We start from the raw sequence: 18,823 nt of genomic DNA on the forward strand, positions 1-18,823 counted from the left end.
TAACAACACTTAATACACAGGAAAAGTGCATGGATTACAGAAAAAGCAATAGTAAGGTTCAGTTGCAAAGTGCAAAGAGAGGTAAACCAGGTTATGAAGTAACCCATAAAGTGCTTAGTGCATGTTCAGGTGGTGAATAGCTTGTGGATAGGTACTATCCCTAAAATGTGATGTTTTACATGTGATGCTCCTGAACCTTCTCCCTGATGGTAAGGGTGTGGTTAATGGTGTGCTGGATGGGAGAGGTCAGAGATGATGTTTTTGGCTTTCCTGGAAATTCTGGTGATGTAATGTGAGGCTATGGTAGGCAGACTACAGCCAATGATTTTTGAGGCCTTCGCACTACCCTCTCAAGCCGTAGTTTGTCCTGGCTGGTGGCACTACCATACCAGACCAAGATGGAGAAGGTGAGTACACTTTCAATGGTAGCCCGAGAAGTGTATCATGCCTGCTTGACTGACCCCAAATTTCCTCAGCTGACGGAGGAAGTGTAGTCTCTGATGGGCAACTCAGCATGTCAAAGCATGTCACTCAGCAACCAAAAATGTGCAGTGGTCTCTTATTTGTTTTCCAGAGTTGTATAAATCATACTGTACAATCTTTTTTTTTTCTTGTAAGGATTCTCCTTAGATGTTTTCTCCTTTCTGTCACATGCACCATCCTTTATCTCCCCAATTCACTGTGCATCTTTGCATGTTCCTTTCCTGTGATGCATTTTAGTACTCCGTTTCCTCACACTATGCAGCTGTGGTTTGTAAACCTGGCTGATACCAGGATGTCCAGATTAAGACAGCTAATTGGATCTGGATGCTGCCTGCATGTAGTAGCCGCTGGCTTCGACTGAGCCAAAGGAAGTTCTTGCTGCTTGCAGACCCATGGGTGTAGCTGTAGCTGGGTCTCAAGAGGACACACACAATGAGGAGAGGTAAACAGTAAGCAAGCACACTGCAGTTTAGGGCTGGGTTATCTCAGCCTCCCTCCTCTACAGCTCTGTTACTCTTTTCATGGCCTCCTTCTCAGCCCTCTTTGAGAAAGAAAGATGGGCCTGGACATACTTTGACAGTGTGGAGATGGTGGTGCCGCAGTAGGAGCGTACAAAAGTCCTTATGCATCAGGATATTAAAGACCTGATTGTATCTGGATGTTGCATTCGGCTGCTTCAGTTTGGCCAAAGTGAGTTCTGGAAGCCAGATATCCCTGACCCTGTAAACTGGCTCAATGCATAATGGTACAAGTAGTGATATTGTGATTTATTGTTATTTATTGTGATTTATTGTGATTTATTGTTATTTATTCTAATCTCACAATGAAAACAATGAGGAAAAATCCAACCTGAGAAAAAAGAAAAACTCATAAAGAAGTAAATATATTTATTATTTAACAAAAGCACAAGAGCCTGCACTGTACTGTAGATTGCTTACTGACTGCATATACTGTATACTGTAGGGCCTATATATTCCCATTATGCATCTTGAGCCAGTTTACCACATCCACGGGATATCTGGAAGCTGTGGAACTTAGTGGCCAGTCACATCTAAGAGGTTACAACTCCTCAACTATACAGAATAATTGTTCCATGTTCCATTAAGGATCACACTAAAGTTCAAATATAAAGTCAAATCCAAATGTATTTACTATAAGTGTACCACATTCAGCATTCAGAACTGTATATTCCCATACAGAATGAGCCACTAATGCCATTTTTACAACGTACTTTTGGAACAAGAGAGAAATGTAAAACACATTTGAAAGAGTTTGCTCCCAAATTCATAGTGTAAACTAGATGTAGGCCTACCACGCACTGTGGTGTTGCCATCTGCTATGTAATGTGTTTATACAGCTACTGTTTATACTTTTACATTAAAATTCATAAACAGTAAGAGCAGGATGTTCCATCCAGGCTTATCTCTAGTTGTGTGCTCCAGGGCGGTTTTATAGGCTATCACTTCACCAAATATATCAGAAAATAGCTTTCTGATATATAGCTAATCAGTTTGTTAGTTTGTAGGCCAGCCAGTGGCAACTGAGCTGTTGGTGTCTTACTTTTTGGTAGTTTCAGACAAAAGGTTATGTATGGTTCTTAAATACTGCCATTTCTTTTTTTCACTGCTATTTTATTTTTGAGATCTGGGTTTGAGAACCCCTGAAGCATGATGTAATTTTGAACATGACAAACAAGTAGGCCTAATTAGACATTTTTTTCCCCTTAAGACTCAAACTATAAATCTAGATCAGAATAACTTATGGACACTTCTTTAAGCGTCCATGAAAAAACGTTTTGTGATGTCGATGAGTTGAAATGCTTAGGCCTATCTCATCAGTGACACAAGGCTAATCAGAAATAACTGGACACTTCCACCTGTTAGGCCTATATGTTCATTTTACATTGGATCTTTAATTGGGCTACTGCAAAATTATACCATAATCTTATTTATGGGCTGTGTTCATTTCATCTTTAAAGTTAGAAATAGATTCGAAATCTTCATTGACAGACCATTACAACAACGCAATAAGCTCTCAGTAACTTGCTGGCCAAGGATAGGCGCATTTGGAATATGATGCGCTGAGCACGTTAGATCAGCGTAGGTTTGCACCACATGATCAGTGTGTTACAAAGTTTGAAGCTACTGTCAGTCGAAAGCCTATACTATTTCCTGCCAAAACAGGCTTTCATATCCTTTAAAGTGACTCATTTTGTAAGTACATTGACACTGGATTCACCAATGAAGTTGAAGTTTGACAAAGTGTGTTTAATAGCAGCAGAAACGAAACCGAAACTAAACAAGCCTATTCGGGGGAAACTGGTATCTGTTTGGTAGTTGTTGCGCTTTTGGTTGTTACAAATTCAGCAGGAGTGTGACAAGATGTCTTCCAGCTGTGAAGAAGAAAACATTGGTCTCATTGAAATTTTCAAAAATCGATTACGAAGACTCATTCTCGTCGATCCTCTTCTGGATCGTCTACATTTTATAGAAGAGGATGACAAAGAATCGATTAGAGCTACGGTACAGAACAAGGGTAACTTAGCAGCAGCGGACCAACTCTTAGACAAAATTGTAAAAGGTCCACGAACAGAAGGTTGGTTTAATCAACTAATAGACGGTCTGGAAACAGTCGGCTGTAAGCATGCAGCTAATTATATCAACAACAACCCCCCTACTCCGTCTTTGGAGGCCGAAAATGACAACTGCGTCAGGATGATACAACTTCTTCAGTCGACACTGGAAACGATGAAGACACGAGATGTCTGCACCAGCTGTCACACAATGGACATTTTAACTGACGAGGATCGCGAGAATGTAAGTGCAGTCTCGGCATAGCCTACTACAACCTTTGGACACAACTCTGGTAGCTTAGCTCACAGGGTGCATAGCCCTAATGTAGATTAGCCTATTAGGTCTATTTTAGGTTAGGCTATGAAGTTTCTGCCATATTATGTGGCTATGTATAGGCTAAAGCCTTTTGTAGGTTATCATAATATTTTGAAACCTGATGTGAAAGCTAATTGGTCGTAGCACTAGCACCACAAACCTGTAAGCCTTTGGTCTGAGAGACGTGAAGGCTTGTCTTTCAAGCTTGCAATCTTGAACAATGTCAGCAGAGGGCAGCATACGCCTATTTCTGTCTCTCCAGTGTCTGAAATTGTAGCCTATTCTTTGCAGATTAGAGTCTCAGAGGTTATAAATCACAACATGTCGCATGTCGTTCTAGATTTTAGCAGAGACGGAAAACTTTGGAAATAGAAGGGGTGCTCGTTTACTGCTCAGAAGAGTTGTAAGGAATGAAGCTGGGTGGTATTCCCTATTGCTCAAAGCATTGAGCAAGACCGAGCACTTGACATTGGTCAAAGAACTCCAAGGAGAAGATCTGGTGGAGGAGGAAGGTAAGAGTTGGAAACATCCCATGTTTGAAGTGTAGCCTACAGTAATAATTACAATTTATAGCAAGTGAATGTATAAATACAAGCTTTATAAATTAGTTTGTCATAGTTAGGCTACTCTTACACTCATGCACACATTGTATAGACAGTCTAAATCTTACTGCAGGTATTTACTGTATGTGCTCCTACTGATGGATTTCTTTATATTCTTTGTCAGGTGAAGGTGATGCACCGCATGCTCTTAAAAATGACAAGGAACTTGCTGTCAAACACCTCAAAAGGAACCAGGTTCCACTTTCCCAAGCGGAGGCCCCCGCCAGCCTTCTGGAGACATCCTGTGATAGTCTCTTAGATTCCATCTCAAATGTGTCTTTGGATAGCACTCTTGACAGCTCAAGTAAGCTGAAAAAACTCACATCCTCTTTTTGCGCCTATGTTTTAAGATTTTGCCTAAGTGTGTGTGTGTGTGTGTGTGTGTGTGTGAGTGTGTTTGTACGTTTAAACAATTAATGTAATCGGTATGAGATTGTCATATTTTATTTTTCATTGCTCTGTGTACCACAAGATCCTGTCTTAGCATTGTTCTCTCTCTGCTATGTTGTAGTGGACCTCTATAGTGATGACTTTCATCAGAATGAGACCAGTCGTACCAATGACAGCATGGATTGCTCCTCACCAGGTACTACAACTCTCTCGGCAGTTACTTTTGGATAAAATACTTGTATGTTCTATTTACAGTTTCAAACTTGCACTTTTAAATTGACAGTAAAGTCCCATGGACACGTGGGTCTCAGCCAAGCAGCACTGTGCCGTGTGCAATATGCAGCTGTGTATTTTTCAGCATGCAGCTTGTCTTGTACACGCGGGATGTATCCGACGTCACCGCAGATTTCCCATCTCCATCTGCATGTCGTGCGATAAGAGGTCGTGATTCATAGCCCCTCAACACGCCACTGCCGCTTCAACGCCTGATGTACAGCCTGCCAGCAGTGTGAATGTGCATCTTGAAGCAATCATGCGTTAAACTCAAAGAGTCTTTTGGGAGGACTGGTGGTATGCAAAAGGTGTTAACACCAGTAAAGTAAAGTAAAAAAAAAGACGCTGGACTGGGGCAATATGCTGCACAGATCACCTTTCTGCACTCTGTTGATACAGTCAGCGCTGGTGGAGCTGCATACTGTAGCTGGCAGGCTAGCTAGATGAATTGTGCAAGAGTCATCAGGAGTGTTTAAATAAGAGAGTTCATCAGGCTGTCATTGACAGTCTGTCTGTGAGTAAGCCATGTGGTGTTTTTGCTATAGTGCTGATTGATTCCCCATATACCCGATTCCCCAATTTCCCATTTGCGTCATCATAAGACTCATTATCAAACATTCAACTGCACAACGGCTTAAACTTAACAGATGATCACCTCTGACATCGTTTGGTACAGTAAACAGCATTCCTTTAAAGCCCATTAGCTAATCCATACTGCATGGTTTTGCTTGACTGTGTTAGCAAGGTGGACTTGGAGGCCCTGTGCTGTCGGGATACTGCTAGGCCTTGTGGTGGCAGCGGAATGAGATGACTGAGAGTCACAGGAAAAACGGGCTCCATGGGTTTGCCCTATTTGGCCCGAGGAATATGTTCCATGTGTCCCAGTGACTAACCACACAGAGGCTGGATAGTGTGGAGTACAGCCAGGCCTCTCAATTGCTAACACATGCTGTTGAGACTTAGAATGGGGACATGGGGGAAATTGGTTGGAAATTTGTCGCTTTGGCTTGTGTTATTTAGTCTGCTGGACTTGGGTGTGGCAGCGACGGTGTTTTATCGGTGTTATAAAGTAGATAAGACACTGATAAATTCAGTGCACGTTTTGTTTTGTTTTGTTTTTCTACACTAGAGTTGTTTAGTTAGTTTGTTAGTTTGTTGCATATGCTTACTTCTCAGCCACCAGTAAAATGTAACCCAACACTGCTAAGGTATGTGAGGGGTGCAGTAGTATTAGCAGAACAGGATACTCCATCAGGATATGAGGAGCACATGCTAACGTGACATACTGAGGCAGAATGAATGATCAAAACTGTGTCATGGTTGCACGCTTACATTCACGTGGGAATTGGAATGTGTCATAACAGCTGAAAGGGATTTCTTGGAGCCTCTGTTACAACATATTTACAAAATCAACAGTATTTGCTGGCATTGTTGATGTTACAATGTTTCCAATATCTGAGACTGGTGACATTCTGATTTAGTGCTTACATAATGCTGCCAGATGAGGTCTCTGTCACCATCACTACCATGCAGACTGAGCGCATTCATGTGTTCAGACAGGGAAGCTAAGAGAAGGTTGTGTTTGCATCCTGTGCAAACACCCACCATATTTTTCGTATTGTAAGCTCCCAACCATATCCTAGTGTCATTCAGTGTCATCTAATCTTTAGAATGATGTGAACCTGCAGAGTAGCTTCTGTATGCTAATGGTAGTGCATTTGTTGGAAATCTCTCTCTCTTTCCTACTCACACACACACACACACACACACACACACACACACAGAGGGATGGGCAGTATTTATGGTACTTAATAAATAGTATTTTTTTTATCTTAATTTTATTGGGTGGTAGAAAATGGCTTCATTCTTTTTATGAAAATACTCTATACTGTAGGTGTGCATTTATGAAGTTTAAAAATACTGCCAAATGTTTTTGGTTAAATCCAATACATTTGGTGATGTGATGACATCATACAAGTGCAAATAAATCACCTCCGACTGGTGCTGACTTAGTGATTTGCCCAGACTTGTGATCAGAATTTTGCGATTCCGGAAGATGATCTAGTGCAAGATGAACAACATGTAATGTAGGTTAACCACACACACACACAATACACATCCTGTCTCACGCCAACCCACTCACTAGACCACATGTTTACTTGCTCATCCACACTTGTACAGTAAGTCACCTTTCTGAGCAATGTGAATGTTCCTGAGTATTGTTGTTCTGGCACGTTCCCTTTGAAAATGGGCAACTTATCCTTTTCTTTAATACATTTTTATCATCAGTAGGGCAAATCAACATGATCATCCAATTGTAACACGTGGAACTGGTGAAGTGGTTGCCTTGCAACATTGCTCAAAAAGTTGCCCCATGTGATCACCCAAAGCAACATTCATATCTATGCCCCATGGCGTCAATATAACACCATTTAGCACTAACGGTATCCCATTAGTTAAAAATAACTAAAAGGTTCATGATCCTTCCTATTCAACAGCAATACACAGTGCAATGAGTACAAAGTGTTTTTGTAGTTTATCTTGATACCCTTAAAATTATGGTATTTGATTTTTTTTTCTATTTAATGGTAGCTTACACTGTTCTAGCTTAATGAGATGTGGTCTGGGAACCAAACATTCATTTTCTTGTATTTGAGGCATGGTTTACGAATGCCCAGAGCCGTTTATTGGGCGCTACGGATGTCTATCAAATGCGCCTGTGCATACTGTAGCTCATTGGCTAGCCAGTCGTATCAATTAGCCTATACCAGATGACATAATAGAGCGTTTCAATACTTCAGAATAACATTTGATAAATTAACCTTACATTTTTCAGTAGTGATAGATGTGTAAATCACCCGTTCTGCTATTGGTTTCCTAGCTGAGGCGAAATTAGGTCGATGGATTCCAGGCTGTCTAGCAGCGTGAATGAAATCGCTCGCAAGGCAGCATGGGTATACCCAGGGGGGTCATCCCTATGTTCCCCAGGTCCTACAGGTATGTTCCCCGCTGAGGGTTTTTGAAAAAGGGTCCTACTTTATGTTTCCTGGTCCCATTCAAAGTGGGGAATATAGGACCCGGGGAACATAGGTGCGCTCCCTACCCAGGCTAACATTGTGCAATATTTTCACCTTAATATAACTTTTATCAAGCCAATTTGATGGTAAACAAACTTGTATTAAGGCAATCGTTCACCTAGCATAGCCATACAGCATAGCCGAAGTGAGTCGCTAATGAGAGAACCAGCCATGCAACTTCAAGAACAGCAGAGTAAAATATAAATATATCACAACTCTACAGTCACCAAAAATACCTGAAACTACATAGCGTACCTTTAAAATACATTTTGGTGTATTAGTGCCCATCCCTACACACACACACACACACACACACACACACACACACACACACACACACACACACACAGTTAAAGCAATTCAGATCATTAATAATCATAATCTTACAACAATGCATTCAACAGTTAGATAGAGGTGTGGTAAAAATACAGTATTAATCCACAAAGAGGCAAAAGGTACGCACAGGCAGGCCGACCGTACGATAGTGTGCAAAGCTTTATTCACGACGCTGGAGGCAGGTTACAAACACACAAGCATCTTAGGCGAGCATGAGAGCAACAAGTCTGCCCTAGACAAAGTCTTACCATTATTTATAGGACTAAGCAGGCTATTTACAGTAGGGATTACATGAGATGAAATGAAAAAGCTGTCATTATTAACCAGAAAAAGAAACTACTATCACTCCAGACTCCCCAAGAAGGTTGACCTCAGAGGTCATGGACAAGGGGATCGCTTCCAGACTCCTAAGGGAGGGTGGCTTCAAAGATCAGGGAGAAGAGAAACATAGCATACTCTAACTAAGAACCCTCTTCATCTATTTTTATACTCAGTTCTGGGCAGACATTTATCAGCTGAGATATTGTTTGATTGCTGGACATTTCCCCACAGAGGAGTTATTGAGATTGCCTTTGAGAAATAAGATCCTAATTCCTGTATTTTAATGTCATGCGATTCTGAATATTTGTTTGTCTGTTAGCACACCTTTTTACACCGAATGAAATATTCTTGATTCTGTTTACTGTAACTGCAACGCAGAATATGTCCTCTTGTTTGGGATTCTTGTAGAGACACTGTCTGAAGCCATCTAAATGTAGCCACTGCTAAAAGTAATCACAGCATAACAGCTATGCTCAAGTGGCTTTACCACATGTTAGCGGCAAGCTTTTATGGTCACTGTTGCTTTCTCTTAAATCTATAATAAATGTATGTAATTTATGGAACAACTAAAAAGGCTCTATTAAAATAGAGCAAACCCGAGAGAGATCTGTTTGGTACTGCAGTTTGTAAGCCACGCCGCAGGGAAAATCTCTAATAAAACTAAGCTTGGGAGAAGGGAAGTATTCGAAAGCCATGCAGGCCATGGTCTATTTCCTGTTGGTTTGTAGCACACAATATGCACTATTCCCCCACCCGCGTACAAGTAATCCAGGAAGTGCCACTTCAGTGATGCAGTCGGACACAGGGCCGAGAGCTTCCATCGTGGACTGCCCTGCGGTACTGGATTAGGAGGCCTTACGCCAATCTCAGGAGATGTTGTTTTAAACCGCCGTGCTTGGGACGTGGTTCCCTAGAAAGAGCCGTGGAGTGGCTCCCCCCACCCCACCCCACCCCACCCCACGCTCCAGTTTATATAATGGCAAGCGTAGCTCCGCTCCATCCCAGGATGATGAGCGCCTAGAGGGGGACAACGGGGTTGTAATTACAGGGTGTTGATGCAGACGCCGTCTGCCCGACTGACCCGCCACTCGGCTGTCTCTCTCCCTCTATCTCTCTCTCTGTCTCTCTCTCTCTCTCTCTGCAGACGGTGGCGATGGGGGGGCCGTGGTTGCGACGGAGACGGCCGCAACGGGAGGCCCAGAGGAGGGGGACATCGTTCTGAGGGACTATCAGATGGAGGTGGCCCGGCCGGCCCTGGAGGGCCAGAACATCATCATCTGCCTGCCGACAGGAAGCGGGAAGACCAGAGTGGCCGTCTACATCACGAAGGAACATCTGGACAGCAGGAGGAGGAAGGCGCAGCCGGGGAAGGTGGTGGTGCTGGTGAATAAGGTACGTGCACACAGGCCCAGCAGCCATTCCATTCCTTCCTTTGTCCCTCGCTGCTTGTCTTAACGCAGATCAGATGTTTAAAACTGCAGTTTCATTCACATATTTGCGATCAAGCGTTCTCACTTGCTGTGACTGGTTTTGGCCTCATACAAATATTTGCTTGCCCATGGCCTTGTCTGGGTTTATTTCAGTTATGGTTCAGGAAGGGGAAATACATTTTTGTAGCACCAGACTTGCCGTCTGCAGAAATGATTCATCAGACTGAAAAGCATCTGACACAGCCCAAAATCCTGCCATCATGTAGTTTTAAGTGTTGACTTGTCTGAGCTGCAGCAGACACACAGCTGGTCCAGCACACTGTTTTTGTTAAGAGAGCAAACTCATTAGGCATCTGGACATGTAAAAATATCAGTGTCATCAGTATACGGCTCTATCACATCACGTGATCTCTGTGGGCAATGAAATAAGACATTTGACCCGTTCTTTGTTTTAATGAGAAATCTGGCCTTTTGCAATGAGCTTGTGTTGATTTTCAGGTTCCTCTGGTGGAGCAGCATTACTCCACTGAGTTTGGGAGATTCCTGCGGCAGCGGTACAAAGTGGAGCGGGTGAGCGGAGACTCTCAGCTGAAAATCTCTTTCCCGGAGGTCGTCAGAAAGAATGACATCATCATCTGCACGGCGCAAATCCTGGAAAACTCCTTCGCCAACGCGAAGAAGAAAGACGAGGACGGGATCTCCTTGTCAGGTCTGGCCCCCGTCCCCAATGCCGTTCCTTTAGTATTTTTCCCCTCTAACAAGGTGATTTGGTATTCTTTTCCCCTCCCATGAGTTATTGATCTGTGGTTGACAGATGTTATGGAGAAGAGGCTTTTTGGACTCTGTCTAAGCGCTCTCCAGTGAGTGATGTCCCTGGTGTTTTAGAGGTGGTGGTGGGGGGAGGGGAGACTGAACAGGAATGACGCATCCCACCCCCCCACCCCAGGGGTTTTCCTCTGACAGGTTTCTGTCATATCCAGCCAGTTCTCTTTTCTCTGGATGTCTGGCTGGCACTCTCTAACCCAAGGTGGAATTTCCCCAAGTGTAACAGATGCTGTTTGCTTCACGTCTTCCTGTGTCATATGATTATTATTTTATTTTTTTTTGTAATTATTTGTTTGTGTTTTATTTTACGGGGCGCTGGCGAGTGTCTGGCCTGGAGTCTGTTCAAGCCATCAGGGGGTGGCTCATCCAATCCGCCTGAGGCCCCTTGTCACTGCGTCAAGTTTAATGTTCCACACCAGGGCTTTCTTTTGTGTTTGTGTTGGCCTCTGGGGCAGCGCACGTAACACCGTGTGAAGAAAAAAACGAGAGTTGGATTTGTAAAACGAAACCCTCTGCATTAATCGCAGCGGTGAAATGCATATTCTGACCCTCTTTGCTCCTCTCTGTGCGTCTGAGGCACAGCCTGGGCGGAGAGGGAGAGGGAGAGGGAGAGGGAGAGGTTTTAGTTGCCTTGTAGGTTTTCCTAGAGGAGATATGGGACTTGGGTTGGCTGGGTTGGACCCCGCGCCAAGGCTGTGGTGTAACATTGCAGTCGTGGAAAAAGAGAAAAGAAAGCGCTATACTCGGATTTGAAAATCTGCAAGATCTGGAAACAAAACACCGGCTCTCGGGATGGAGGTTGGCTTTCCAACAAGATAATCAACATGTAAACCTCACGCCTCAGCATAATTAAAAATAGATGTTGTAGGGAGGCGTTCAGAATTCTGAGGTCTGTGGAGAAGTCAAGTGGGAGAGAGAGAGAGAGAGAAAAAGAGAGAGAGAGAGCGAGGGAGAGAGTTGACGGAAGGGCGGGTGAGTCAGATAGGACCTCTTGGTGGGTTCATGTCCTCCGTAGCCAGGAGAGGTCCTGAACCCCTGGCTGAGGGGAGGGGTCTGTGCTGGTTCACAGTGGTGATCATTAAAATGCATGCCAGCTGTGGGGCTGGATTTACGCTCCTCCAGCGCCAAGTTTTACAGCGTGACCCAAGACCTCCTGCTCTTCGACCTCGGTCCACTGCCACCATACACATACACCTCGACAATCCATACACGGGGGTGTGCTAAGTGATCATCATCAGCTTTTCCTTACGTTAAACTCCTCAGACCCCTTTGAGATTCTATAGTTTAAGTTAAGATCAACTTTAATTGTCTTAGGTCATATTGTTTAGAGTTGTCCTGTAACAGTAGACTAAAAAGCCATGAGGGGTTCAACTCGTCACCGCTAGTTTGCAAAATGAAATAATGCAGCTGGTATATTTCCATAAATTCTACTTACCGTATGATAATGTGCTATGTTATGAAATCACATAATGAATATCATATAGTCCCTTAAATGAAATAAATGAAGTCTCTCTCCCTGGCAGACATTTACCATTATGTTGTATTATGTTTTATAGTGTTGAAAAAGTAGTGGAGTGCCTAGAATTCTCTAAATACTACACAGAATAATGCTGACAGCGAACACTGAATCACCCTTTAATTGAGTGATGTATTCCTTAAATACCCTTTTCCCCCCATAGACATCACCCTCCTGGTGATCGATGAGTGCCACCACACCCAGAAGGGAGGCGTCTACAACCACATCATGATCCGCTACCTGAGGCAGAAGCACCGCAACGCCCTGCTGCTGAAGGAGCAGGCGGAGCCGCAGCCCATCCCTCAGGTCCTGGGGCTGACCGCCTCGCCCGGCGTCGGAGGCGCCAAGACCCAGCAGAAGGCCGAGGAGCACATTCTCAAGGTCCCCCCCGCCCCCCCGCCCCCCCGCCCGCCCCGGCCGGCCACTTGCTGCGCTTGCTCTTTTCCTCCTGACCTCGTTTCTCTCCTTTTTCTCTCCCACGGCTGTACGTCCTCTCGACCCTACAGTCATTCATCGCCTTGCCTCCCTTTTTCTCCTTACTCCCTCCCTCTCTCCCTCCCTCTCTCCCTCCCTCTCTCTCTCTCTCCCTCTCTCTCTTTACTACCTCACTTCCTCCATTCCGGCCGCTCCCCGGCTCGCCTCTCCCCCCCACACTTGTACCGTAGAGCAAGCTGTTTCTAATGTTCCACATGGCCCCAGACTCCCAGCAGCTGTAAAGCTCCTCGTCCCGTTCCTGCCCCACTATTGAAAGCAGATCGTTTCGTTTTTGAGAAACAAGAAAAATACTCTATTTAGTGTGTTCCTCTCAAGTGGTTTTCTAATGGTTGCTAGTGGGCGTAAATAGTACAGGGCTAGTACAGGGTCAGTGCTACCCACCAAATTAATGTTAAATAATAGGCCTAGAGCTGTGGTGCCATGGTGGAATGGTGTGATGCCACAAGTACTGCTGGTAGACTTGTGTCAGGCCAGATGTGTGAGTTGTCGCAGAGAGGGTTAAAGCGGAGTAATCTTTGGTTGTCTTTAAAAGTGTTCATTCCCTCTTGTATGCTTTCGTGCCGTGCAGATCTGTGCTAATCTGGATGCTGTTACCATAAAGACGAAGAACCTGGCAGAGGAGTCCAATGCTCCTTTCAAAAGGATTGCGAGCGCTGACAAGAGGAAAGAGGTACCCTTTTAATGCCAAACCTTCCATAGCTATTCTCCACATACAGACTTAGTGGATATGACAGGTCGTTGCAGTAGCAGCACGAGAAGTTGGCTGTCAGAAATGCCTGTAAACCGATAAGAATTGAATTGTAGGTTTTCATAGCCACATTGTTGCCTCTTCCAAACATCGGAGCCTGTACTATTGAAAAGATTTTCAAACAAAGGGGAACCATAGGCCTATAAGCTGTAGTTTTATATTGAAGCAAATTACTATGTTTAAATTCACTTGATTTAAGAAGTTGCTGGTGTTGTGTTTCCCTTTGAACTGTTAAATGTTGTGACATTCAATTAGAGTGAATGATTTGATGGTCTCATGCAAGTGTGCCAGAAGAAACCTCCTTTCTTCAAATGTGGCATTGTAAGTGGTCTCTTCCATTGTTCTCCCAACCATCCCAAGGATCCCTTCGGAGATGTCATCAAGGGTGTCATGGAGCAGATTCACGCTCATGCCGGGGTCACCCCACTGTGTGAGTTCGGGACCCAGAACTATGAGCAGTGGGTGGTCCTGACAGAGCAGAATGGTGAGTCACAGCAACATTTTCCATAAGTCCTAGAGAAGACGTATTAAGATGGTATTACTGACTCCTTTTTTCTTTCAAAGAGTATATATAGTACAAATACATATGCTCCCTGGTTGCAGTTGCTGTACTTGCTGAAGGGAAACTGACTTACTGGCACTTACAGGCAGGGAGCCAGTTTAACTGAAAATCAAGACCTTCTCGATCCGTTCTCCCTCAGTCTGATTACTAATCCATGTGTTTCACCGCTCTGGGTTTTTAATCAGGGTAGCTGGACAGCACATTTTTCTGAGTACCCAGAAAAAAGATGCCTACCCCCTAAAAATCCCTGTAGGATTAGGAATCTCTAATCACTTCCAAAAGGACGTCTTTTTCTAATATTCCTGTGGCATAAATCATCTAACGTCTGCAAGAGCCATGCAGAGTCAGGGAGCAGCGATTCCTTCCTGTGTGTGTGTGTGTGTGTGTGTGTGTGTGTGTGTGTGTGTGTGTGTGTGTGTGTGTGTGTGTGTGTGTGTGTGTGTGTGTGTGTGTGTCTGTGTCTGTGTGTGTCTGTGTGTGTCTGTGTGTCTCTGTGTCTGTGGTGTGCTGCAGCCTTCAGTCGTCTCATTGGCCTGTTGTTTCCCATACAGCCGCTAAGGACAAAAACACCAAAGTGAGAGTGTGCGCCGAACACCTCCGCCAGTACAACGAGGCCCTGCACCAGAGCAACACCATCCGAATGTCCGATGCTTTCAGCTTCCTCGACAAGTACTACGACGAGGAGAAGAAGAAGAAGTACGACCCCGAAGAGGAAGAGAACATCAACTCCACTGACACTGAAAGATTCCTGTTCACGTTGTTCAAAGGTACTTCCATGACACAGAAGAACTGGAGGCCAGGCCTTTTGAGTTGCATTGTCGCTCAAAGAAGTCAGCCTCGTGTTGAGATCTCACTCGCATTGCCCTGGGGATCGTTGGAATGTTTTCGCAAGTGTGCCGTGTTGCTCACCGGCTCGACGTTGTCGTTTTTTTTTCTTTTTCCACAGACAAGAAGGAAAAGTTGCGGGAGCTGACCAAACAGCCCCAGTACGAGAACAACAGCCTGGCCAAGCTGCGCGAGGTCATCCTGAAGGAGTTCACCAGCCGGACGGAGGCCCGCGGCATCATCTTCACCCGCACGCGCCTCAGCGCCATCGCCCTCAGCCAGTGGATCCAGGAGAACCACAAGTTCGAGGAGTGCGGCGTGCGGGCCAGCCATCTGATCGGAGGCGGAGACCAGAGCCTCGTGAAGCCCATGACCTCGGTGAGTGAGGCCCGAGCGAGCGAGCGAGCGGGGCGAGTAACGGAGTATTTGTTTTGTCTCTTCTCCTTCTCCGTTTGTCCTGCCTATCTGTTTCCAGCACGTCTGCCTAGGGGGGGGAGTGAATGATAAGTTGGAATTCTATGTTGGGTCCAAGCGGCCTTTGGATGTGATTGTTGTTGTTCTCGGAACAGGCCGAGCAGAGGGATGTCCTGCAAAAGTTCCGCCAGGGGGAGATCAATCTGCTCATTGCGACAACGGTTGCAGAGGAGGGTCTGGATATAAAGGAGTGTAACATAGTTATCCGTTACTGCCTGGTCACCAATGAGATCGCCATGATTCAAGTAAGTAATGGTTATAAGTTGTGAATATATGAAGGATTTATATTATTCTAAATGCACTGTTGCATTGTATTGCAGTTACTGTCTACTGATACTGATCGACATTTGTGTATGATTCTTATAGGAGGAGCAGTGTAATAGGGCAGAGGGGACACAAACCTCCATTTAACATATCAGCAACACTTGCTTGAGGGCACACCTGTGCATACTTTTTTTACGTTCTGTTCTGCTATTGTACTTGAGACAGTCAACTTTTCAGGCTTTCAGAAACAGTTCCTCATTTGCCTATGTCTGCGATTAACATATAACTACCTTCACGACTTCAGTGCTGTCTTATCTGGGTCTACTGAAAGAAAGTTATGACGCTTTTCTCTCTCTCTCAGAAGCTAAAGGGTCTTTAGTATTGCTTGCCCTTGCGCAAAGACAGGTTGTTGCCTCATTATTGAAACTGCCAATGTCTCTAGTCATCATTTCCTTTTTGTTCAAAAAGACATTTGCTAACATTTGTAGTTCAGTGACAACAAGCACATATTTGCATGGAATAGCTCTGTCTTTTGATTATTTTGGTTGGCTGACACCCAGCATGACTAACTGACGCAATTGTTAGTCTATGCAACTGTAGTCCCAAAGCTAACGTTAACTGAGAAGCTGATGGAAAACATGAGACATAAAATTGATATGCAGGCCGGATCTCATTAAAAAACTAAATCAACCAAGGGATCACACAAAACTGTTGAGGGCCGGAGAGTTGGAGACCACTGCTCTAGATGTTAAAGGAGCATACCAACATTTTGGGAAACTAGCTTATTCGCTTAGATAAGATGATACATACTGTACACTTCTCATTCGTGCAGTGACTCAGTGTGATGCACCCACCAGTCTTCTGCTATTTTGGATTTGCAGAAGTTAAACTGGACCTTTGCAGGTGCTGTGTGTTAATCATTCTGTTCAAGTAGCAGTGCTCCACCTCAATGAAAACATTGTTCCAAGTATGTGTGGAAAATCGCCACGTCTCATTTAACTCTGGTATTTGTATAGTAACTATACAAGTCACAACATGCCAATAGGAAAATATTGGAGTTCTGTTGTCACTTTTGGGAGCTATAGGCTAGTTGGTTCTGATCACCTCAATAAACTGTGCTAAGCTAGCTAACTCTGGGGAAGATGGCAAATACGCTAATTACCCAAAATTTTGGCATGTTCCTTTATAGTAGCACCATTCTCTTATTCTGCTTTCTCATGTTATGTCTGCTGGCATGCCATATTGGGGGATGTCCTGTGTATGTGAATGAGGGCATGATAGAGTGGGTCTCTGTCCTCAGGCGCGAGGCCGAGGGAGAGCGGAGGACAGCAGCTACACTCTGGTGGAGACGGAGGGGTCGGGAGTGGCCGAGCGCGAGAGCGTCAACGAGTACCGGGAGAAGATGATGAGCAAAGGCATCGCCAGAGTGGTGAGGCTGCCCAAGGCAGAGTACGACAATAAGGTGAGCATCATGACCTGTGCTGAGCGGGTTCGTCTCAGGGTGAGGGATGGACAAACTTGTATCAGGTTAACCAAACACTTAAGTCTGGTATTTAGCCTCCATCTCTTGAGTTCATCATCTCATGTATCAAATTCTTCACCTTTTAAGAAGGAAATCATTTTTTTTCTCGAATGTGGTGTGGACTTGATTTGAGTATTGCAATGTGAGACACTTTGCGGTTGCTTTTGATCAGATAAAAGGCTTCCAGCTCCAGGCCATCATGGAGGAGAGGGTGCATGCCAAGAAGAAGAAGCAGAAGAGCATGCAGCAGGAAGACCCCTCCAAAGTCAGCTTCAGCTGCAGGCACTGCCACAGGGCCGTCTGCTCAGGAGAGAGCATCAAAGTCATCGAGAACATGCACCATGTCAACGTCACCCCTCGATTCCGGTGCGACAGCTTCATATTTACTCACATACGGACAGGATGTTTATCATACTCTCATTCTGTAATTAAACATAACCAGTTGTGGTTGGTGCCCTCAGGAATACATGTATGTGTCTATGTGGTCCTAGCCACTCTATTCTTAGGGAAGAATGTGAACTGTTGCAGCTCAAGGTTAACTCAAAAAGGCATTAAAGAGCTGTTGTCTACAACTAGTGGGATATACACGTATATGCCTTGCAACTACAACACAACTTGCACTGATAAAAGACAGCCAACTTCCAATACACCAGTATTTGGTCACACTGTGCTATAAAATCTGTTCCTCTATTTTCATTGATTCAGATTAAGTTCACAATGTAACGGCCATTCCTCGGGACATGCCAGACCTCTACTTTATGTTTTATGAGAATAGGGACAGTTTTTCATATGCAATGCTGCTTACAGACGAACAGACAAACAAGCCCCATATAATACATAATCTATTTGGTAATACACTGATTCAACACTGGCCTGTAAATGAGAGAGAAATTAGAAATGTTATATATGAAGCCTTTCACTATACAACATTGTATTTGTTTGTGATTTTGGAAACCCTATTGTCACCCTCTTCACCTGCCTGGTAGTTCCTTATTAAACTACATGTTCTTCATGTTTTCAGAGTGTATTTGGATGTCACTTCTAATGATGTTTGGGAACAGAACACCAAATAATCTCTGACATTGGTTCTTTTCTTTTACAGTGATCTGTTCACAGTGCAAGAAAATGCTTCACTTCAAGAGAGACAACTGGACTATGAGGCCAATGGAGTTATAGCATGCAAAGACTGTGGGCATGTATGTACATTTTACTGAGTAGAACTCACAAGTCATACTTCCTTCCTAGTTAGAATGTGTTGAAAAGCCATGAACTCACGTAGCCGTCTGATGGTATGGTTCTATATGTTCTTTCCCTCTGATAGAGATGGGGGTCCATGATGTTGTACAAAGCGATTGACGTCCCCTGTCTTCACATCAAGAACTTTGTTGTGACGTACAACAGCAAAAACAAGGTCTTCAGCAAGTGGGGTGAGCTTTCCATTCGCTTTCCAGCCTTCGACTACGCTGCACATGCAGTGGATTTGGTGGTGGCTGAGAACTCCGAGGATGAGGAGGAGGACACCATGTGAAGTTAACAATGAGTCAATATAGTGAGACACTGTCTTTCATGGCCCAGATATGTAATAATGCACTGCGTGATAATAATGCACTGCGTGATATTTCAGCTTCCTCTTACTTCAGGGGCCATACAGAAAGGGCACCTCTCTTTACTTCATCGTACACATCTTATCCATGAACTTAAAGACAATAAATGCACTCTTGTCTGTCTACTGGGTACATCTCACCGTGGCTTTCAGCAGGCAACCCAGGGGATTGGGTGGGACATCTCTATT

The 18,823-nt window shown here is 44.4% G+C and overlaps 1 protein-coding gene across 1 annotated transcript in view; it reads left to right on the plus strand.

The window, feature by feature from the left end:
- Positions 1–2,619: 2,619 nt before the first annotated feature.
- ifih1 (interferon induced with helicase C domain 1) overlaps positions 2,620–18,823 on the plus strand; it is a 16,816-nt gene continuing 612 nt past the window's right edge. Inside the window, exons 1-16 of the mRNA XM_062533998.1 lie at positions 2,620–3,299; positions 3,712–3,883; positions 4,098–4,277; positions 4,485–4,559; positions 9,515–9,762; positions 10,299–10,509; positions 12,305–12,522; positions 13,205–13,306; positions 13,745–13,868; positions 14,498–14,713; positions 14,893–15,149; positions 15,341–15,490; positions 16,810–16,971; positions 17,204–17,397; positions 18,134–18,227; positions 18,353–18,823. The exon at positions 18,353–18,823 is cut by the window's right edge and continues 612 nt beyond it. Of these exons, the coding sequence (XP_062389982.1) occupies positions 2,865–3,299; positions 3,712–3,883; positions 4,098–4,277; positions 4,485–4,559; positions 9,515–9,762; positions 10,299–10,509; positions 12,305–12,522; positions 13,205–13,306; positions 13,745–13,868; positions 14,498–14,713; positions 14,893–15,149; positions 15,341–15,490; positions 16,810–16,971; positions 17,204–17,397; positions 18,134–18,227; positions 18,353–18,559 (3,045 nt within the window). The 5' untranslated portion in view covers positions 2,620–2,864 and the 3' untranslated portion in view covers positions 18,560–18,823. The remainder of the gene's footprint in view (positions 3,300–3,711; positions 3,884–4,097; positions 4,278–4,484; positions 4,560–9,514; positions 9,763–10,298; positions 10,510–12,304; positions 12,523–13,204; positions 13,307–13,744; positions 13,869–14,497; positions 14,714–14,892; positions 15,150–15,340; positions 15,491–16,809; positions 16,972–17,203; positions 17,398–18,133; positions 18,228–18,352) is intronic.

Source organism: Sardina pilchardus, chromosome 4, assembly GCF_963854185.1.
Source record: "Sardina pilchardus chromosome 4, fSarPil1.1, whole genome shotgun sequence".
Classification (NCBI taxonomy): Eukaryota; Metazoa; Chordata; class Actinopteri; order Clupeiformes; family Clupeidae; genus Sardina; species Sardina pilchardus.